General features: G+C 41.7%; 2 protein-coding genes across 2 annotated transcripts in view; one reads left to right on the forward strand and one right to left on the reverse strand.

Moving 5' to 3' along the window:
- The first annotated feature begins 567 nt into the window (after positions 1 to 567).
- LOC125237776 lies at positions 568 to 4,859 on the forward strand. Its single transcript, XM_048144955.1, has 4 exons — positions 568 to 1,099; positions 2,616 to 2,732; positions 3,173 to 3,239; positions 4,583 to 4,859. Exons 1-4 carry the CDS (start codon positions 861 to 863, stop codon positions 4,805 to 4,807), a joined length of 648 nt encoding a protein of 215 aa, XP_048000912.1. The 5' UTR covers positions 568 to 860; the 3' UTR covers positions 4,808 to 4,859.
- A 4,939-nt stretch (positions 4,860 to 9,798) lies between these two features.
- Positions 9,799 to 24,107, reverse strand: part of LOC125237699 (heparan-alpha-glucosaminide N-acetyltransferase-like) — a 28,793-nt gene continuing 14,484 nt past the window's right edge. The window contains exons 7-10 of the mRNA XM_048144851.1: positions 20,926 to 21,056; positions 19,630 to 19,797; positions 12,420 to 12,643; positions 9,799 to 11,017 (exon numbers count right to left, since the gene is read on the reverse strand). Of these exons, the coding sequence (XP_048000808.1) occupies positions 10,839 to 11,017; positions 12,420 to 12,643; positions 19,630 to 19,797; positions 20,926 to 21,056 (702 nt within the window). The 3' untranslated portion in view covers positions 9,799 to 10,838. The remainder of the gene's footprint in view (positions 11,018 to 12,419; positions 12,644 to 19,629; positions 19,798 to 20,925; positions 21,057 to 24,107) is intronic.

Below are 24,107 nucleotides of genomic sequence, written 5' to 3' on the forward strand. Positions count from 1 at the left end.
AAAATCAAGTGTTCTAGAAACATCAATAAGCAGTGTTGTGTTCGATGTATTAATTTATGTGCATAATTTGTGTTCAATTAGGTCGGTGACGTTATTCTTACATTCCATAAGATAAGGCTGCGGCCAATACTCGGGCGGAGAGCGGGGCGTTTAGCGGGAGAGCTAGCGTTTTCATGATATAATTATAATGTACATAGATATATGAGTATATAAATAAAGATTTTGTTATAATATATTCGTATTTTTAATCGAAATATGTAGTAGGTACCTAAGTACATAACTTACACAGTTAATCTTTAATTAATAAATAAGCTTGCATGAAAATAATAAGCTTTTTGTCCTACTATTCCTAATGGGTCATGTTGAATTTTGTTTTTGTCATATTGGTGCAAAAAAGAACTTAAAATTTTCAAAAACACAACTATAAATATACCTTTCTTTTAGTGCTCATAACTGTGTATGTATAACAATAGATAGACCTAAACAGCTTTACTTTTAATACTACATACCTACTTAGGTGGCAAACAAGTACTCGGCCCATCTGATTTAGTAAAGCCTTCAGGCTCTTACACCACTGGTTACGCATTCGCGTTGCCGCCGCGTTCAAACCTGCTTTTTGATGAACTCATTGTTGCTTTAAGCAAACCAATTACCTACTTGCCTTCATAGGCTCTCCATCGATGTTACAGGGTCAAAGCCCGTTCAAAAACTGACTAGGAAGCGGCACCCTGAATGCGTCATACTTTACCATCGATAAAGACGTACCACCGTGCCTAACACACCACAACGAATCACAGAAAAAGAAACACTCTATTGATTTAGTTGTTCAGTCTTCCATATGTATCATTACTCATTCAACCATGATCAAAATAGCGTTTTTCTTCTTTTCAACTGTTTTTGCGAAACTAGAGAATCCAAAGTATGATTATATTTTTCATGAAACGTTTAACAGTTTGCAAGAGGTTCCTAAGTTGAGCGTTCCTGTGCCGAGTGTGGATGCTTGGGTTTTGGGCTTGAATAGAGACGTGGATTCGTTGAGGTTGAGACAAGTGTCGGGAGAAGAGGTCAGGGAGGTGTTTGGTCGTCAGTTGAACGATGGGTGAGTATTTAGAGTATTTATATCTATTTATTTTTAACATGAGCTCGTAAATACTCTTTTCTCAAACATGCAATGAAATATTGTCTTTACGTTCCTTAAAATGGGCTGGGAAGTATCGCTTTTTGGGCGCAACAACTCGAGAGGACTGTAAAGGGATTTCATATTATTTTTTAGGCCTAGGCCTGCAAAGTAACTTTTTTTTTAAAATATTGTCCTTTAGAGCATTTTTTTTTATTTCATTGTATGTTTGAGAAAAGTACAATACAATACAATACAAATCCCCTTTATTGCACAACCTCAGAAATGTACATAGGAACACACACATTACAATAAATTTTATTACAGAGGTAAACAACAGGCGGCCTTATCGCTAAAGAGCGATCTCTTCCAGGCAACCTTTGGGTAGTGGAAAAGTGGTATTCATAACTTTAACTAATTAGGAGGTGCAAAAAAACTAAATTAAAAGTAATTAATTGTAGCTAAAAAGCATATACCTACATAATACATATAATACCTACACATACATACTACTTACATATTATATACCTACATACATATATTATAATACATACAATATTTCGTGCCAAACGTGTAAGTGGAGAATTTACAGAGCACTATACATGCCTCGGCGTGAAAACGGATTCCCGGCCTCGTATCCCTATCCGGCCTCGCTCGCACGCTCGCTCGGCCGTATATACCCACTTGGCCGGAAATCCTCATTTTCCCGGCCTCTGATGTAATGTACTATTATAAACAAATGAAAGAGTGCCTTACTTAACTATAAAACTCCCGTCTCCCGTGAAACTCAAATATATTTAAAAATATTTTAAGCGGGTTACTCACGTATTAAGTCGATATAACGCTCGACATATTTCGGTCCATTTCACAGGATCTTTTTCAAGAGTAGCGACGACCCCGCCTTTATCGACGCTTTTTTTTAAATAGTGCCATATTTTATTGAAATATTTACCTGAGTGGCAAATACCTACTTAGGTATTTAATGCACATTTTGATTGGTTACTCTTTTCCTCATGTTGTCTGATGGAATTGATTTTATGATAAAACCAACTTTAACAAGTTCACTGTTCCGCTCTTTGAATTTTAAACCTTACGACTTTGTGATAGCACTTGCTGTGATCCGATATGTGGGGGACAAGGAAGGGTGAACTTATCAAGTACCTAAAGTTCTATCTTAATTATCAGTTACTTCATTAAATAAAGATTTTAAGAGGAGAGATTTTAAACTTAGTATACTTAGTTTTAAATGTGAAAATTATATTTATCCCTAAACTTGAAACACTTGAAGTAATATATACATAGATAGGTATTTATTTACTAACCCCCTCCCCTTATTCATAAACGTTCACTAAAGTTATCAAGCTGATAAAGTCCGTTTGTCCCTTTCTGTCACACCAATACGTAGGAAAGGGACAAACGAACTTTATCGGCTTGATAACTTAGAGAACGTTTATGAATAATAAGGGGGTAATAGTTGTTTAAACGATTCCAATTTCAGTCCCAGTCATCGTCAGCCCAGGAAGAGCAAAGGAGCTAAGAAGCCGTCGAGACCCATTCTTAAAGTCGACGAGAAAGCTATGCTTGCTGAAATTATGAGAGTTATAAACAAATTCGCGTAAGTATTGTCAAGGTCACAATGAAATACTTAGATTAACCTTTTCACCGCCAGATGGCTTTACAACCGACAACATTGAAGACGGTTACCCGTCTTCAGAAAATCTTAACAAAGATGCTAAAGACCGCAAAAAGCGAAGTCTTATGCGGGACTCTGTAAAGTACAATATCGCTAATAAGTAATGGCGTCCAGATAACAGATTTTGCCTTTGCTATCTGGCGTTCAGTGTTTTCCTCATTGAACTTGTGTGACAGAGCACAGAAAACAAGAAATTGGCCTGGCATCTACTTCCGTCTATCACTACCAGAATTCGAATCTAGTAAAAGAACAAACTTAAGGCCCTTCGAAGTCCAGAAATCCCTTACATCATGGCGTCCCAGTAAGGCAGATAAAGTTGTTATTGAGAATAAACCAACCCTAAACAAACATTTTTTTTCTAGTCTTACTACACATGATGAAGCTGAAATGAACATAGACGATGCAGATCGGGGCCTGCCTTCGATAAAGGTAGGTGCCATTCGATTATCGGGGCTTCTCTTGCAACCTTGCGACTGCGTAACAAACCTCACTATCACTAAGTCTCAGCCTAGCTTTATACACCGTGTTTCACTTAACACTAAAAACCTGAAACAGTTTGTTCAGAATCGAGAGTAGAATCGATTGAGCTATATCTTGATGGGGGTAATATTTTTATTTAAATTAGTATTATTAGTTATTTTTACGTGCCCATTCTATTGTACTCGTAATACAACATTGTGTATATCGCATTGCTAGAGGTTGTTTACCTTTTTTCAGTATTTAGGGGTATTAATACTGGCCGGTTACTTGGACGATTATTTTTTCCGCTACTAGTTTGACGTTGTTTGTCAGTTCAATCTTAATGTTTATCATAAGTCATAACAAATTGAACTCTTACCTAATTACAACCTTGTCATTTTGAATATTGAGTTTATTTGCTTACTGCGATTACCTGTCCAATTTGAAGTTTACTGTGACAAAGCTTTAAAGTGTTTTACAGTGACATCTTAGCTGTCTATTGGTAAACCTTATGTCGTTGCAGTAACGTACACAAATAAATAGTCTTATGGTTTATGATGGTAGTTAGCAATTATTTTATTGAGTGTAGAGCTAAAAGTCAAGTAGAGCTGTACAGAAAATTAAAAATTCAATTAAAAAAAAAGTAACGATCAGATTAAAAGATGAATACACTAGATGAGTTTAAAAAAATAAAAATCAGTTGGGGTGTCTGAGGTTTTGAGTGATACCGGAAACACCGTGTATAAGAACACAGCGAACAGACGATGACATGAAGTCTGTCGTTCCGCTGGTGTCCAGTCCATGGCCTTTGGTGATGCTTTCAAACATTTAAAAAGTAAAGCGGGTCATGCGGCGTGGATGTATATCTAGATTCCTAAAGTTTTTTCTTCTATTTTTGTTTCGCTCATTAGTATTTAGTTATACTAATATAGTTTTGTGTTATACTAGTATAGCCATATCAAACAAATAAAACTCATGCAAGTGTCCTGAGTCGACGCTGCATAGCGTGAACAAGGGCGGGGGGCGGGCCCACCCCGCTGTACGCGTCCAACCGAACGTCCACCCAGGCCTTAAGCTGCGTTTCCACTTAATGTTCTGAACAGGGTGCGTAGCCGAATGGCACAAACGCTCACGAAACGAGACGCTCGTAGATATCTATCTCTATCGCTTTTGCGTATTGGCGCGACAGAGCCAGACTACCTTTCGTTTCGTTTTCGTTTCGCGTCGCAGAAATGCTATTCGGGTACGGCACCAGAACACTAAGTGAAAACGCATGTTAACACTTAGTTTAAATCAATATATCTTCATTTCAGTTATACTTCAAAGGCCTTCACACCTCGCTGATAGTCCGAGCGGTAGGAAGACAGTGGCACTACATCATCGGTCCCCCCTCTCTTTTCCCCGAGTGGTTCTACCACGACCACGAAATCCAGGAAGACGAAGTCGGACCATACGTGGATGTACCTAAACATGTGACTGGAGAATTTTATAACGCTTTGTTTCATTTGTTGACTATGTTTTTGAGTTTTCCTGTTTAATCCATGATCAAGATCAAAAGAGACGAAATGATAGTATAGTTTTTCTACAAAATGATCTTATTCCTTTACTAACCTTAAAACTTTTTAATATTTTTACTAACCATAAAATTATGAGTAATATAAGTCTTCTGTTACTCGGAAAAAATGATGTACATATAATTATGCCTCTGTTTGACTGGTAGAGAACTTTTGGCATTAAGTCAGCCATTTGTACATTTTTCTTTAGATGTGCAATAAAGTTTCAATAAATAAATTGTATTAACTCCCTAACTCTTAGAGATATCGCGAGAGAAATAGTAGAACCCCGTGTGGTGACGGGTTAAGAATTTCACCACCCCCTTTCTTCCCGTGGGTGTCGTAGAAGTCGACTGTGGGATATGGGTTAAATTGTGGCGTAGGCGAGAGGCTGGCAACCTATCACTGCAATGTCACAATTTGGATTTCTTACAACCCCTTTTTGCCAAGAGTGGCAATGAAACTTAGTAGTAGTTCATGTGCTCTGCCTACCCCTTTATGGGATACAGGCGTGATTATTGTATGTATGTATGTATATTTTATGAATTTAATTGAAACAACAATTTACAAATAAAATCATATTTATTGAAAGTAAATGGAACTAAACATAATATTTCAGTTACATCGTGTATAGTTCTAATTCTAAGTTTAATATTAACGCAATCTTCACCTTTTGAAAATAATGATAAGAGAAAATAACTATTTTGTCCAAAACAAGTGTATTAGTTTAGGTATTTAACTAAAAATAGTAACCCGAGAATCTATTAATCTTTAGTTTAATACACAAGCAAACAGACTTTTATGATAAACATAAAAAATATATGAACATTAAACAATATACAAAACATAATTCTTTCTCCGATAAAATGGCGTAACATAATAAACATTGATTAAATAATTTGACGCCATTATTATATAACTTTTTGGAATTGTAACTAGATCTGACTCCAACGTACAGTCAAGTGTAAAAATATGGGTGCGTACAACTTATCAAAAATATGTCCCATAGCACTTTATGTCGGCGGAATAAGGTCTCGGTACATATTTTTGAGCGGATAAAATCGATACGTATTTTTGCACTTGACTGTACGTAGGTAAGTTTTACGCACTATACAGATTTTTTTTTTTTATAAATACATTGTGTCATCAGTGGATACAACTATCCTATTTACATGTGAGCAATTTTTAACGAAATTTAATCAATTACTTTTAATGATCCCGATATTCCCGACAGTGCATCGGGGTAATTTCGAAAATGCTTTATTCACTCGTGTAGAATTCTTTTTGGAAAGGCCTTGATGTCCTAATATTGCCATATTTAGTTGAAACAGGGCCATTCGAGTAATACTGCTTTTCTTTGATTTCAGAAGTTACCCAAATGCATTTTACTGCAAGACTTGATTTTTAATCCCCGACGCAAAAACGACGGGGTGTTATAAGTTTGACATGTCTGTCTGTGTGTCTGTCTGTGGCATCGTAGCTCCCGAACGGATGAACCGATTTAGATTTAGTTTTTTTTTTGTCTGAAAGCTGAGTTAGTCGGGAGTGTTCTTAGTCATGTTTCATGAAAATCGGTCTACTAATTTTGTGGTTATCGTATAATTTATGAACCATACAGATCCACTGCAGCGCATGCTACGCACACGTAGCAATGTGAGCGGATACAAAAAAATGCCTACAACACAAACGAACCCTAAAGTACCCAATATTACCCTTGCTTTCTGATATATTCCCATACTATCACTTTCACTTGCTCATCTGTACGTAGCATAGATCGCTGAGGGACTATCGAGGTATCTATTCTTCTTCCCGATCGACAAATAAGTGCGTTTTCACTGTTTTTTTAGTATGCATAGGTAGATGTTTGACCACGATCACACCTGATGGTAAGTGATGATGCAGTCTACGGTGGAGCTCGCTTACCTATGAGATACCTATTTACTCTTGCTTTGAAGAGACCTGGATTGTACTCGTGCGGAAACACAGACTCGGGCAGGGCATTCCACTCCGTGGCGGTTCGCAAAATAAATGTTGAAGCGAAACGCTTAGTGCGTATTTTTGGAATACTAACCGTGAAGCGATGCCGCATTGCCGATTGTCTGGTGGTCCTAATATCAAACCGATATCCCATACATTACAGGTGCCATCTTGGATTGTTCCATTGAAATCCTTCCGACATCCGATATCGGATCGGATAATGTGAAAACGGACTATAGGGTTGAGACAGGGGGACGTCTTTTATGTGTGTCGTAAGAGTGACTTCCTACGGGTCAAAGTGCCAAAAATAACACCCGTTTGCAGGAATTAAAACACTGATTTTAATAATATTACTTGCGGTTATTACAGCTTCTCATTTTTAACCCCCGACGCAAAAACGACGGGGTGTTATAAGTTTGACGTGTCTATCTGTCCGTCTGTGTGTGTGTCTGTCTGTGACATAGTAGCTCCCGAACGGATGAACCGATTTAGATTTAGTTTTTTTTTGTCTGAACGCTGAGTTAGTCGGGAGTGTTCTTAGCCATGTTTCATGAAAATCGGTCTACTATGTCGCGGTCGGGGGTTTTTTCAAAATTTTAATTTGGTGGTTAGTTCTATAAATGTATGGCAACTTTGCTAAGCCCTGGGTGTAGTAGTATCGGGATCATCAAGAAAATTATAATTATCTAGACAACATACACGTGTATGTACAATTTTAGATTACATCTCCAAATTAATATTCAATTTTATTTGCTTAAAGCGATATTAGAAAAGTCAAGGCATCTAATAAAGTCATTTCTTTCTAAGTAGTTCTCTTTTAACCTCATTGGAACTAAACATTTGCAATTTCTAGTGTTGCTTTGCAATCAAATAATTCAACAGGCGCGTCCACACAGAGCGAGCAGCGTCTAAAGTCAAGATAATATAATTATTAAATATAGTTGTCGACAAAGTGCCAAAAATATATATCTACAACACGTCAAAGTACTTAAGTCGTGTATACATATTTTTGCCACTTTGTCCGCATTATATCAGTATAATTTATCGCTTATTACTATCGTACAGTATGCTCCCGCTTCCCGCTGAAAGTGCCTCCCACCCACTCTCGGTTACCTCACAGTTACCGCCGGTCAAGAACGCGACCAGTCGACCTGTCATATCTCACTCATACAAGCACGGTACGCGTTCACCTACGCGAGCTTGGACTGTGTGCGTAGGAACGCGCCTCTTACATATATTTGATCGCCATTGTCCGAGGTGTGACGGTACTTGCTATGTGTGGACTTGCCTAACCATTAAAAAAAATATTAAGCGCATGCATTTTTCTTCACATGCATTATTAATTTATTATTTCAAGCATTTACATAAAAATCGGTCACAGGAGGTGTTAAATGCAAATACTTTAAAATATGTGTTTATTATTATAAGTACTATAATATTTCATATATATTTATATAATAATTTTGGCATTACTACAACATTCATTAAAATTAATTGAGTTACATATCAATATCACAAACTCCATATTTTCTTACATTATTTGATGAAAAGATGAAATCGAAATAAACACTAGTCAATATAATTCATAGGTTGATATGGTTATAGTATAGGTTAGTACGCTTTTATAGTTATACATCCCGTTCCATATATGGGCATTCGATTTAAAATTTATAACCTTTTGAATGCTTTAGGACATAAACCTTGAGCATAATAATAGGCTAGTTTCCTATACTTAAAATAAAATATTTTATGCAGTGCACGAAATAAAGCACCACATAATTAGAAGAAAAATATGGACAGTAGTTATGTTTAAACATAATTTCTATTTAATAAGTCAAAGAGAAAGATATAAAGTAAATGAATTGACCGTGACGTCACTCCTCAGTATTTCATAGTAATTCCATATTACCAATTGCAATTAAAACACTATGTAACTTTCCACTATAGAAGGGTTTTAAAGACTAACCCCTTATTCATAAACGTTTACTAAAGTTATCAAGCCGATAAAGTTCGTTTGTCCCTTTCTATCACACCAATGCGTCAGAAAAGGACAAACGAACTTTATCGGCTTGATAACTTTAGTGATTTTTTATGAATAAGGGGGTTAAAATGCAATAATATAATTTTCTTTTAGTATAGGATAAAAATTCTTTTCTTGGACATGAAGCATGAAAACCCGTTTTGTAATGGAAATACACATTTGTAAAATAATAATTAAATTGAATGCCCATAACGCAACACAGTACTTGTCCTTAAATATTTCAAGAAATATCTGACTGTCCAGTACACCAAATTTAACTTTTCCGCTTTCTTTATTACAATAATTAAAAACTAATTTCGTGTGCAAGATATCTAATATACCCAGACTATTGAGAGATAATCTACTGGAACTTTTCTGACTATTAATGATTTAAAATACGACGTTTCATGTGTAAAGGTGCCTTATGGCGGTTGTGACAGCCAACCTATTATTAAAGACGCCTCACTACATAAGGTAGCTTTACCAGTGGAACGTCTCAAATGACATAGCTCAAAAGTTTTGAATGATTTACGGTTATTTTCATTAGACTTATATTGACCGGGATATAGACCGTGATTACCTTTTTGATTTTTGTCGAGCTCCCGATATTTCGACGCAGTTGCATGCATCATGATCACGGAAAACTGACGAAGGCGGGTGGATGTTAAAGTTGCATAGACAGCGCGCGATCTACCCTCCTTCGCGCGCGTCGGCTGCGTTCACTTTCAGCGTTACCACTGGTCGCATTCACACTCGATGGTCTGTCCAAACACACTACACTCACAGTGTCACTACGTTTGTTCAATTCTGACTTCACCGGTTTTTTACACAAACAAATCACTGGATTCCATACATTAGATAGTTTGAAGCCATCCTCACGATTGAAATTTTTATATTTGTGAATATCGGGAGCTCGACAAAAATCAAAAAGGTAATCACGGTCTATATCCCGGTCAATATAAGTCTAATAGCTCAAAAGTGTTACTACCCAATAATGTCCTAAAATAAGCTGGGACTAATTCTGCGCCAACAAAACTTTATCAAAGATAAACATTATGAATATAACTTTATCTCTTTTCTTTGCTATTTTAGTGTATGAAACTGTTAAAAAATCGCGGCATACTAGAGGATAAAATATTGCCAATAGGGTTGAAATCTAAAACACTCTTATAAACGAGTTTCCATTGTTTCCAATGCATCCTCTTCCTATGCAGGGCGATGGCCACAGCGATCCACACTAACATCGCGAAGGCGTGTGTGGCGGCCTATCTCTGTACTAGGCTATCTTAGTATGAGAAACTGCTAAAAAATCGTGGCATAAGCGATGATAAAACCTTGACAATTACTTTGGAATCTTATTCAACTGTGATAAACGACTTCCTAACCTTCTACAGCGTGGTAAAGATTCTCCTCCTATGCAGAGCGATGGCCATAGCGACCCACACTAACATCGCGAAGGCGTGCGTGGCGAGCAAGGCGAGCGTGGCTCTCCTAGTCTCAGAAACTATTTAAAAAATCGCATTATATGTTTAGCTGCAGCGGGAAGTGCTTCTTAAGTTCCGAGCCTATCTCTATCCTAGTCCACATTATTATTAGAAATGAGGAGTCTATCTTTATTCTAGCGGGAGAAACTGTTGAAAAATCGTGGCATACTAGAGGATAAAACATTGCCAATAGGGTTGAAATCTAAAACACTCTTATAAACAAGTTTCCAACCTTCTACAGTGTGATGAAGATCCTCTTACTATGCAGGGCTATAGCCACAGCGATCCACACTAACATCGCGAAGGCGTGCGTGGCGAGCAAGGCGAGCTAGGCTCTCCTAGTCTCAGAAACTATTTAAAAAATCGCAGTATATGTTTATCCGCAGCGGGAAGTGCTTTTTGAGGAGTTCCGAGCCTATCTCTATCCTAGTTCACACTAGTATAAGAAATGAGGAGCTTATCTCTATCCTAGCGTGAGAAACTGTTGAAAAATCGCGGCCTACGAGGTTATATAAGATGTCCATTGTCCAACCTTCTACAGCGTGATAAAGATCCTCTTCCTATGCAGGGCGATGGCCACAGCGATCCACACTAACATCGCGAAGGCGTGTGTGGCGAGTAGCTGCGCGTGAGTGGCGGCCGGCACGTGGATGTGGAGAGGGAAGTGCTTTTTCAGGAGTTCGGAGCCGAGGTAGAGGAAGAGCGCGTTTTGACCTGAAACAAAGAGGAATATTATGGGAGAATGTTGCTTGCATTACTCCGCCGGGGCCAACGAGGTCACAGTATAATAAAGAGTACTATCGTACACTATGGCCACTCCCGCTCCCCGCTGAAAATGTCGCCACGCCCCTCTCGGTTACCTCACAGTTACCGCTTGTCAAAAACGCGAACAGTCGACCTGTCATATTTCACTCATACAAGCATGGCACGCGTTCACCTACACGAGCTTAGACTGTGTGCTAGGAACGCGCCTCTTTCATATATTTGATCGCCAGTGTCCGAGGTGTGACGAGGTGGTGGAGTACGTTCGTCGGAAGACTGGCTACGCACTGAGGGTGCAGCAGCTGCAGTCGCGCCACTACGTGCACTTCACTTAATTTGTGGTGCGCGTGCCGCGGCCGCTGCAGGATACAATCGCGCAGACTTTTGGCCGAAGGATGTGGTGTTTCGGCGGTTCCGGGGCAACCTGCCGAATTCTACACCAAGTCAGACGACGCAATGAAGCCACTCTGTTACGTCGTCGCCCAAATCTAAAGTTTTATTAGTGTCTCTTTTTTATATTTTTTGTACTTATCTTCTACTTGTGTCTTGTTTTTTATTCTGTAGTTTAGAATATAATAGAAAAACGTTTATTGCAGAAACCATCATACAGCACCACATACATTTGAAAAAGAAAAAAAAAAAGAGATCTTATGAACCAAAATACTTAAAACTATATTGCTATGTCTTTCCCATCACGGAACAATGGTATTCCGGACCTTTGGGAGGCGTGCGCGGGGCCGAAGCCAACGCGTAGAGGCCCTTTCGACACTTTAATTAAATGTAAGGGGTACACCGAGCGGATGTTGCCCTTGCCCGTATCATGGGACACACGCAGAGGCAACACCCGCCAGGGTGTAAGGACTATTTGAGAGTTAATGGAATCTAAAATGAACTGGGCTATTTTGATGAAAGTGATGGAATAAATACTGGGCTATGGATAAAAAACCGGACGCCTGCCTAATAAAACGGTATCCAATTTTATTTCCGGCAGACGGTGACTCGTCCCCACAAGATGGGCCCCCACAAAAAGCGACATCCAAGATGGCTCAAGGGCAACACCGGTGTGAGAACTCAAGGGTGTCGAGAGGTGTACACCGCTTCCTGCCCAGTGGCTGTCAAGCCACTGTACCAACTCGCGTCTTATGCAAATTATTGCTTATTATTAGTAAGACAAAAGGTGCTGATACTGCAGATAGAGGCCACAAAAGGACTCCACTCAAAAGCATTTCACAACCTAAAGGACCTAAAGGACTTCCTTAGTGTAAACTGTAATGCTGTGTTTTACTTTTTCATTAAATAAATAAACAAATAATAATTGGATGTAAGTAATCCTGTACATTTTAGACCAACTTACCAGCATAATACAAAGGTCGTCCGCCCCACTTCATCTTCAAATCCACGAAGAAGTACAACACGGCTTGAGCCATGAACGCCATAGAAGCCGTCACTAGGCAGAAGGACACACTCCACAGGTTCTTATTGATGGGAATCGGGCCGCCGTTCTTTGAGAACATGCAGAGGGCGCCACCGGTCGCGCCGAACACTAGGGACCAGAATACCCAGCGCATTATGCGGGCCCTGGAAAAAAATATCATAAATATACACGGTGAAATAAAAAGTAGTGTTCAAACTTTGCATAGTGAATTTTGAGGTCATAATGAACAAGATTCATTATGGGACCAATGCTGAAATCGCAAAAAAAAAATTGGCTGTTTCATACATTTCGACTCTCATTTCTATGGAACAGCGAAATTTTTTTTTCGCTAAATCAGCAGCGCTCCGATAGTAAAAGTTGTTCATTATGACCTCAAAAGTCACTATGCTAAGTTTAAACGGTCCTTTTTAACTGTATTATGTGTTCCGTTCTACGTCGGAGATCTTGATAAGAGAGAGAGTGCATCACCCTAGTTGACCGATAGATGCCGCTAGCGTCTATAATGAAGTCGCTCCGTTCTGTTTACCGACTGCCGTGACGTCAGTTCCGTCTCCCCTCCCTGCAAACAGAGGAAATCGCGCGCGCCTCGACCGCCGCCGTCTCATTGTTGCGTCGACCGTCTGACCGAAGGTCCGTATACTTTACTTGTCTTGCAGTATGGGCCGCGAGAATTAATTTCTACTTACGAAATTATTTCTTTTCCTTTGGGCAGAACTTAGAACACTGTTTTCTTATTTTAAATAAGATTTCTCTTTTATAAAAATTCCGCAACGGAATATCCGGATCAGTGTTTTTGATTCTACCCACTTTTTATAAATTTTTCTTAATTCTCTGCCCATACTTGCTCAAATCGTTACCAATTATCAGTTTTTATACTAGTGTTTGCGTTTTCGAGATTAAAGTAGAAAATGCACTAGTTGCAAACGTGTTTTTCCTAAACAGTGAAAACATTTTCATAATGAACGGTAACGGAAGTCGCTCCGCATCCGAGGAGAGGGATCGTGCTTCGCGTTCTTCGCGCGGTTCGCGGCGACAGCGCTCAGGGAGCCCGGAAGAATACTATCGTCGGGCGCGCAGCCGGAGCCGCCGCGCCGGCCGCTCGGCGTCGCCGTCGCCGTCGCCGGAGCGCGCGCGCCGGGGCCGCGGCCGCGAGCGTAGCCACGCTCCCAGTAGCGCCTCGCACCGCTCGACGACTTCGGGACTGGAAAGGACGTTCGAGTTCCTATCGAGCCAACTGGTGAGCCAGCTCAACGATATTTTAGCTACCCACGTGGGCGAGTCGAACACTACAGGGATGCCGCCCCCGCCCGCCGCACAGGCGACCGAAGCGGACGCCGCATCCACGCCGGCCGCCTACGGGGCGCCACCGACCTCGACGGTGCCGCCCGCCCCGGCGGCGCCACCGCCCGGCCTAGCTCGGTCCGCGGCTCCTCCGCTGCCGATTTATATGCTAGCGCCCACCGTACCGCCGCCCGCGCCGGCGACCCCCGCGCCGCCGCTGTCCACAGCGGCGCCCTTGCTGTCCGACGTGGGCCCGTGTGCTGCGATGCCGGCATTTCCGGTCCGCGTGATCCCGATCGGCGCGCACGAGGGCGGGCAGGTACCCGCCGCACGGCACGAGCAGATCGCCGACCTCTCGGTATCTATCAAGGAACCGGCCATCGCTAAGGCGAAAGCGGATCGTGTCGCCAGGAGCTGCGCTCTATCGCGCCTCGACTGCCCGGAATGGAATGCGGTACGTTATGCGGATACCCAAAAGAAATATATAGCTTCTCCCGGGTTCACGGAGGTGCAGATCAACGAGGAGCTCCGCCGTTTCGAAGGCCCCTCGACCTCTCGAGGCTCTCGTGCGACACAAACGGAACGAAGCTTTGCCGCACTTTCCAATGCGATAATCGCACAAAACGAAGCGCTCAACAAAGCCCTGCAAAACTTAATAGAGTGGTCCGCCACACCGGAAGCAGAGCCTGCCGGTGCGCTCTACTGCAAGCTGAAGGACCTGTTCGACAACGAATCAGATTACAAGGTAATCTCTCACGATATCTTACAGATAGTCTCCGGGAAACGGGCCGAAGCCATAGCAGAGCGAAGATTTGACCTACTCCGTTCCATGAAGGATAAATACGTGAAGGAGGACATAGACAAGATTCCTCCGACGTCGGAATACATCTTCAACCCCGAGAAACTGAGCGCCTACGTGCAGAAGATCGGCGGCATCGAAAAGGTGGGAAAACAACCTACGCATAACTCCTTCACTCGTCAGCGCTCTCCTGCCCAGGGTTCGACTCCCAAAGACAAACCCTTTCGCCGACAGGCCTCCAATAAGCAAAAATCGGACAAAAAACCCGCCGCCGCCAAAGGGTCCCGAGACTCCGGCTCCAAGAAAAAGGGGTCGAAAGGAGACAGCTCGAGACACCGTGACACTCGTCGCCGAAGATGACTCACGAAAATTTTCAGCCGGTTGTCTTCAACACTTTCGAGGCAACTGGAAGAAATTAAAAGCCCCGGAAACCGTTCTAGATTTAATTTCATCAGTCCGAATCCCCTTTGTCAAGAAACCCCCGTTGATCTTACCTACGCTGGACGTCCTTCACAAGTTTCGCACTCCAGAGTCACCTCAAATGACAGACGAGATAGAAACCATGACACGAGAAGGAGTTCTAGAGCCTGCGCCTCTTACCCCCAGCTACATCTCGCCTCTCTTTCTGCTGCGGAAGAACAACGGGAAAGTAAGAACTATTTTCAATCTAAAGTCTCTCAACCAGTATCTGAGACCCTCACGCTTCAGGCTGTTCAATCACTGTCATATGCACAATTTTCTACAATCCGGAGACTGGCTAGCGAAATTCGACCTAAGCCAAGCATACTACCACGTGCCTATTCTGACTCAACACAGATGCTTTCTTCGGATAAGCTATCAAGGCCGACTAATGCAGATGACATGTCTCCCGTTTGGAATCTCCGTCGCCCCCAAAATATTCGCGACACTATCAAATTGGGTGGCACACTTTCTGAGATCACGTGGTCTTCGCACAGTAGTCTATCTAGACGATTTCTTAATCGCAAACCAATCAAAGAAATCACTAGCAGAGCAGGTACTACTTGCCAACTCGACCCTCGTCAACTTGGGATGGCAAGTAAACTACGAAAAATCCGTCACAAGTCCCACACAGATCATCGAGTTCCTGGGCATCACGTGGGACACGCGTCACAACACTCGATCGCTGCCGGTAAAGAAAGTAAGTTCTCTTCATCAAGACCTACGGAACTGCCTTACTTCCGAGTCACTCACACCAAAGAAGACACGAAGCCTCCTGGGCCGCCTCAACTTCGCGAGCTTCGTGGTCCGCAGAGGGAGGCTGCACTTTCGCAGTCTACAGCAATACCTCAGGCAGCTAGGAGTAGCCCCACGTCGCCAACCACCTCGTGTTCCAGAGGAAGTCCGGCAGGATCTCCATTGGTGGATCGACAACGTGACCCAAAAAACCCGCATTCACGAGGAGGTAAGGACAACGAACTTTATTGTCACGGACGCATCGGATCACCAGTGGGGAGCAGTCGTCAACGGAAAGCTGTTAAACGGTCAGTGGAGCCACGAACAGAAGGCTTGGCACTGCAACCTCAAAGAGCTTTTCGCAGTTTTCGCAGCATTGTCATCAGAAAGTCAACACCTAAGGAACTCCAGGGTCGTGCTACAATCAGACAACCGGACAGTTGTAGCCTACATAAAAAACGAAGGCGGGACCAGATCCCCTCCTCTCCTAATGCTGACACGAAAGCTACTGACATTAGCGGACCACCTACAAGTGAAACTGGCTCCCTACTACCTACCAGGCCGGTACAACCCCGAGGCCGACGGACTGTCAAGAGGGCACTGCGCCCCCGAGTGGCACCTGCGCCCAGAAGCCACAGAGAAAATCTTCGCACACTGGGGCACCCCGTCCATCGACCTCTTCGCCTCCGAGAACGCCCACGTGGTATCACGGTATGTCTCAATCGACTCACTCGACTCGAACGCCTGCTATCACGACGCTTTCAGCAGCTACTGGCACTACGACCTGGCATGGATCTTCCCACCTCCCAGCCTCCTGCCACGGGTACTGCACCACCTCAACACTGCGTCAGGTCAGTTCATCGTGATAGCTCCCAAATGGAAGAGACCGTTCTGGAGGCCAGACCTGAAGAAGAGGGCAGTCACGAGGCCACTGAAAATCCACAACCTCCGGACGGCCCTAGTGGACACATCGACAAACCGCCCTCCCGCACAAATCAACGACCTGAGCATGGAGGCCTGGCTAATTTCGGGTGGGACACCGTGACGCAGGGCTGGTCGGATCAAGAGAGAAGCTTGCTGATGTCCCACTGGCGTGCCTCTACGGTAAAAACGTATACGCCAATATGGCGGAAATGGTCTCTGTGGTGCTCAAGGAACAAAATAAACTGCCAGGCGCCCCCTCCCAGCGAAGTAGCGAGATACCTGGCACACCTATTTCTATCAGATAAGTTAGCTTACAGAACGATACTCGTTCACAAATCTGTGATAAGTGCCGTGTGTGAACCTCTATCGGACTCTAAGCTTTCCTCTAACGCTCTAATTAAGAATATTTTAAAAGCTATATCAGTAGCAAAGCCACCGCTTCCCAAACCCCCAGTGTGGGACGCTAGAAAGTTGATTAATTACCTTAAATTAACTAATCCTAATATAAGTAGCTTGTATGACGTATCTAGAAGAGCTGCATCTCTATTACTACTAGCATCGGGCCGGCGGGTCCATGACCTTACCCTACTTCACATTAGCGCTGAAAACTTCTCAGATAACCTTAATTCTATAACTTTACGTCCGAAATTCGGTTCCAAATCAGATAATAGTTCTTACCAACAGTCTAACTGGACTCTCTTAGAGGCTCCGGATCAAAATATAAACCCAGTATTCTGGATACGTCAACTTATAAAAATCACAGAAAACGTCAGGGGACTCTGCTCTAACTTATTCGTGTCAACCAGAGCCCCATCCAAGCCCGCCTCGCCCACGATGATTGGAGGCTGGCTAAAACGTCTCCTAGCAGACGCCGGTATCGAATCTACACCGGGTAGCTTCCGATCCGCGGTATCGTCACTAAATTGGCTAGAAAAGTATCCAATTAACGATATCCTGGCTAAAGCTAACTGGCAACACGAGTCTACCTTTAGACGCTTCTACCATCGGGATATCCGCGGATCGGACGCGAACCTTACCGAGAAGTCTCTCTTAAATTTATTTAATGTATGATTATACCTTAGGGTTATGTTTCTTTACTCTTTATTATGCTTAATCATAACAGACTACTATGGTCAATTGAATATATATGCGTTTCAAACTACTCTTATTTTAAAGTTATTTACTTTCCTAGCCAATAAGCGTAGCCCTAACGCTCGCGCGCCTGCTGACCCGCCACCAGGAGATAATAAACAGATCTCTTATCAAGATCTCCGACGTAGAACGGAACACATAATATAAAAATTTTACCTTCCAATAAAATTTGTATTATGTTTCCTGATACGTCGGAGATCTGAGTAATGTCTTCCTGGCAGCGTCATTACATAGACGGTACTTCTCCTCAACAATGTGACGGCGGCGGTCGAGGCGCGCGCGATTTCCTCTGTTTGCAGGGAGGGGAGACGGAACTGACGTCACGGCAGTCGGTAAACAGAACGGAGCGACTTCATTATAGACGCTAGCGGCATCTATCGGTCAACTAAGGTGATGCACTCTCTCTCTTATCAAGATCTCCGACGTATCAGGAAACATAATACAAATTTTATTGGAAGGTAAAATTTTTATATTATCGTGGAAGTAGACATGTCTACAGTATGCACCCGAAAAGTCAAAAAGGTAAGTGCACAATGTGCACTGGCTGATTGGTGTCAAACAAGCATAAGGTCCATCTGATGGTAAGCAGTCAGCGCAGCACATGGACGCCTAGTCCAGAGATGTTACAAGTAATTTGCCGACCCTTTGAAACTTGTATGCTGTATACTCCTTTTTGAAGAGCTCCATACAGCAGACCTTCAGGATAAAATCGGGAGCTCATGGCATAAGTAACCGACGTGGCGTGGTTGTAAGCCAGCATGATCCTGGTGGCTCCGGCTTAGACCACTAGTAGACCGGACAGAGTGCCCAGTAGACCTTGTAGTATATTATGTGGCAAGTGTTATACAACCTACCTTTTACAGGGAAACTACACACAGCACACTGGCTAAGCCAGTCTGGATTCAGACAGGCGAAACTAGCCATGGAAAACTCACAAGGACGCTTCTTCAACTAGGGAAGGTCCGCCTGGGAATGGTAACCAGTGTCATAACAGGTCATGGACTATTTAACAAACATCTTTTCATAACAGGTGCTACGGACAGTCCCCTGTGCCGAGGGTGCATGGAGACAGAGGAAACAGCTGCTCACGTGGTGCTGGAGTGCAGCAGGGTGGCTTCATACAGGGCAAAATATCTCGGATCTCCGAAAGACCTCCCCGAGGTCCTACTCAACATTAAAGGTCTGGTAGGATTATCGAGGAGTTGCGATGGCAGTGGCACGACTAGCCAACCCCCCATCACGCAAAATAGGCGAAAGAGGTCGAGTTGCGGAAAATTGCCCGTACTACAATACATGTAGGAGGTAGGGCATAGCGAATGATATTCCGCTTTGTGTGGTAAGGCACAGCACAGCGGATATCATCTCGCTCGAATCTAGAGCAGAGCCCAACTGGGGTAGTACCTCCGCCTTACAGAAGACCGCAGCCAAATAGCACTAGACCCTACTCATAGTGTTGTGTTCCTGCCGGTGAGTAAGGCTGCCAGAGCTCAACGAGGGTGCGGTGTGCTGCTGACGGGAGGACTTACGGAACTGACTTATTCCGTCTATTGTCCTATGAGTCGTTGGCAACCCGAACCCTCCTTGGAACTTGTGCACTCCTTTTTACTGTGTATTTAACACAGCAAAAGGGAATGTACAAGTTTCTAATGGGGTGGCAACGCGCGTGTGACACTCTTTGAGTTGCATGCGTCCATAGGTTACGGTGACCGCTTTCCATCAGGCGGGCCGTACGCTTGTTTGCCACCGACGTAGTATTAAAAAAAATTATATATAACTGACCTGGCGTGGTTGTAAGCCAACATGATCCTAGTGGCGTGGGCCCCGGCCTGGACCACTAGTAGACCGGACAGGATGCCCAGTAGACCTTCCGGGTCGTGGCGGACAGTCGTGTGGTAGATGTCGCGGAAGGTACCGTAGGCGTAGAGATGGCCTTCGCCGAACACTTTTCTGTGGAGAACAGTATTTTTTGTTAGTGGTGGATGGTGGAAGCTGCAAATTTGACAAGATTTCATGAAATTTGCAATGTATGTACAGTAGTGTGACTACAGAATAAACAAAAATCGGTATCAACTTCATAATAACCACAAAATTAAAATTTTGAAAAAACCCCCGACCGCGACGTAGTGGACCGATTTTCATGAAACATGATGGCTAAAGAACACTCCCGACTAACTCAGACTTCAAACAAGAAAAACTAAATCTGAATCGTTTCATCCGTTCGGGAGCTACGATGCCACAGACAGACACACACACACACACAGAGACAGACAGACACGTCAAATTTATAACACCCCGTCGTTTTTGCGTCGGGGGTTAAAAACAAAGAATTAAAAAAATAATTTGATTTGTACACTAGTTTAATGTAGGTACGAGTATGTACAGATTAACTAAAAAAAAGTTGAAACAAATGAATCTTACATTGTATGGGTATTCATTATTCGGTGACAACGCAATATTCCGCGAGCTGACCGGTTGATGGTCATATGAAGTATGATAGAACAACACTGGCTTGGGAAGTGTTCGATTAATCTTTTCCCTGTTTGACAACCTTTTTACAAGTCTCTTTTTTCGTGCCTGTTTTTCCAGATGAAATTATCCCTGACTTTATCGCTGACAAAGTATTTCTTTTGGGACTGGATGGATTTAATATTTGCGTGATATATACTTCCTGAGATTCTCATAAAAGAAAAGGGCAGTGAACGACAAAAGCCTCTTTGTTAAAAAATAGTTATTTGTTTTACAAGGGGGCAAAGTAGTAGTTTAACCGCACGTGTCAAAAAGTGGAATCTTGAGCGTTGCGAGGGTTTCAAGGCACGAAGGTTAAACAAACTTTGCCACCGAGTGAAACACACAATTTTTCACCACAACAACACGCACAAAATACTAACTATAAAACATCAAATTAAATCAAATCCATCAATTTATTCAATATTAGACAGCTTAAGACATCAAGTTAAAATTTGTATGAAATTACTTTGCGCTCTTGTAGATAAAATGCAATTTTACTATCTGTTTTCGAATAGCAAAATAAGCCTCTAACAGCTGCTGTGGTGAAGCCTGTTTTATAACAGTTACCGATCGATGTATCCAGCGATGCCTCCAGTGCAGTTAGTCAAGTTTTTCCCCTCGGCCGACAGGTGCAGGCCGCCGGGGCCGGAGTAGCCGCGCGGGCAGCCCGGGGCGGGAATGGTCAGCGTTACGCAGATCTGCAATAATATTTAAACTTTAGAAAAACCAGAATTTATTTGTAAATAACCCTTAAATGCATGAATTTTTCTTTTAACGAGATAATAATTTATGTTTTCTGACTCTGAGAAAAATAATAAAAATATATTTAATAACTATTTTAATACTAAATCAATGTTAAAGTTAAATAGGCCAAAACATATTTATATAAATCAAAGACCGATACTTCGTAAAGACCGATAAAGTCTAAGAAAAAAACGTACCCCAAAACCATACAGAAAAAGGTACGGTGAGCTAGATGCGATACACCTTTGGGGTACGCTCGGCTAGATGGCGCTAATATTAATATTTGACATTTTAAAACATATGAAGCTAAGAATATGGGCCAAATTTTCAAAACTGAGATTCAAAAGTTTTAAGCTTGTGTCGAGAGATGGCTGGCTGGATGGTGGCAGTCTATGCACTGTGATTACACATTTTACTTTGACAGTCATTCTCTATAATACTCGATCCTTTTTGATATAAATATATAAATATTTTATTTGTAAAGTTTTACTACTATTAGAAAGGTACACTATTTGTGAAACCCCCATGACAAATTGTTTAAACATAAACTAATTACTAACTCCGAAAAAATCTGCCTAAATCACATACTAAAAATCGCCATCATCCTGTTTTTTCACACTTTTCCGCCATTTCATCTTCACCCTTAAATAATAAATAGTAAATCATTAAATTATTTAATTTATTCAATGATTTTTTTAAGTAATAATAAATACTGAATAATAATTAAGCTATAAATGTGATTTTGGATAGATATTGAGCCACAGGCCATCAAATATATGATGCATATATACTTCACCATGCATTTAAGGGTTAAGGTATGTTTAGATTGATGATATCGTTGACTTTTTGTATGAATATGGAGGGAGCTTGTGATTTCTTGTCGTCAGTCGTCTTTGGCGGGTTAAAACAGAATAATGGCAATAGCGTTATTTGTAAACCATTATAAATTTACGAGTAAATAAACAGAACTGAAATAAATGTCATATACAAAGAAAAAATGACCAAGGCCTCCAAGTGTCCAAAGCTGGATTCGAACCAGCGTCCTCCGTTATCGCGACGGATGCCTCAAACCACTCGGCCATTCGGTCACGGTGGCAAGGGTCGAATTTTTCAAGTATATGACACAATTACCGAAGGCTAAGGCGCCCCCTGCCATCTCTGAGATAGAACCGAAACTAGTTCGATCTCCTAACTGAATCAACCCATGTGATTACGAGTTAGCGAAGAGAGATGGCGCTGCCATGCTAATTCTTAGAACAAATTAAATTATCCTCATAGAAAATAATTTAATTTGTATTTTTTAGTAGACACACTACTATTTTAACTATAAACTGAAATAAATGTCATATACAAAGAAAAAATGACCAAGGCCTCCAAGTGTCCAAAGCTGGATTCGAACCAGCGTCCTCCGTTATCGCGACGGATGCCTCAAACCAATCGGCCATTGCTTCGGTAATTGTGTCATATACTTGAAAAATTCGACCCTTGACCGAATGGCCGAGTGGTTTGAGGCATCCGTCGCGATAACGGAGGACGCTGGTTCGAATCCAGCTTTGGACACTTGGAGGCCTTGGTCATTTTTTCTTTGTATATGACATTTATTTCAGTTTATAGTTAAAATAGTAGTGTGTCTACTAAAAAATACAAATTAAATTATTTTCTATGAGGATAATTTAATTTGTTCTAAGAATAAATAAACAGAGATAAGCAAAAAGGGTTTCCCATGCATAAATGGTACTTATTCTACATCCGTATACTAATATTATAAATGGGAAAGTGTGTGTGTCTGTTTGTTTGTCAGTCTTTCACGGCAAAACGGAGCGACGAATGGACGTGATTTTTTAAGTGGAGATAGTTGAAGGGATGGAGAGGGACATAGGCTACTTTTTGTCTCCTTCTAACGCGAGCGAAACCGCGGGTAAAAGCTAGTCTGTAATAAGAACAAGTTTCTGTTTTTGCACTTTAATACATTCAGGCAACGTACTAAATTGCATTACCCCATTCGAATCCATGCACCATAACAAAGAGGATCGAGTATTATAGAGAGTTACTGTCAAAGTGAAATGTGTAATCACAGTGCATGGACTGCTATCTCTCGACACAGGTTTAAAACTATTGAACCTCAATTTTGAAAATGTGGCCCATATTCTTAGCTTGATAATGTCTTAAAATGTCAATTATTAATATTAGCGCCATCTAGTTGAGTGTCTCCTAAAGGTCGCCATCTAGGCCACCGCACCTTTTTTCTTTATGTTTCTGAGCAAAGACATATATAACCCCGTATAGACAGATAAATTCTAAGAAAAAAACGTACCTCAGTACCATACAGAAAAAGGTCAGCAGTTCTCGAAAAGTCTGTACAAAAATTAAGGAAAAAGTTAAATTTGTTTTTATTTATTCCTATTTTGTTACCAAGATTTTTTTGATGAATTGAGATTTAAGTAAGTTATATTTCATCATTAAGGTTCTCTAGTATCTATATTTTCTTAATTATAACAATTATCCTGTATATCATGTATATGTCTTACGAAAGTCGACTTATATTACTAAATGTTGGTAACAAAATAGGATCAATTAAAATTTGCTGACGTGGCTATGTACAAAGTATTCGGGAACTGCTCAGGTACGGTGGCCTAGATGGCATTACACCTTTGGGGTACGCTCAGCTAGATGGCGCTATACTAATATTTGACATTTTAACACATATCAAGCTAAGGATATGGGCCAAATTGTCAAAACTGAGGTTCAATAGTTTTAAGCTTGTGTCAAGAGATGGCAGTCTATGCACTGTGATTACACATTTTACTTCGACAGTAACTCTCTATAATACTCGATCCTCTTTGGTTCTGAGGTACGTTTTTTTCTTAGACTTTATTTGTCTATAACGAAATTACATGTCTTTGACCATAGTCATAAAATCCTCGACATAAAGCATGTACATGACTGCAATAAAGTATAAACGAATATGAATAAATTTCGTACTTATTGTACTTTAAGCATTCGAG

Source organism: Leguminivora glycinivorella, chromosome 22 (genome assembly GCF_023078275.1).
Source record: "Leguminivora glycinivorella isolate SPB_JAAS2020 chromosome 22, LegGlyc_1.1, whole genome shotgun sequence".
In the NCBI taxonomy this organism is placed as follows: domain Eukaryota; kingdom Metazoa; phylum Arthropoda; class Insecta; order Lepidoptera; family Tortricidae; genus Leguminivora; species Leguminivora glycinivorella.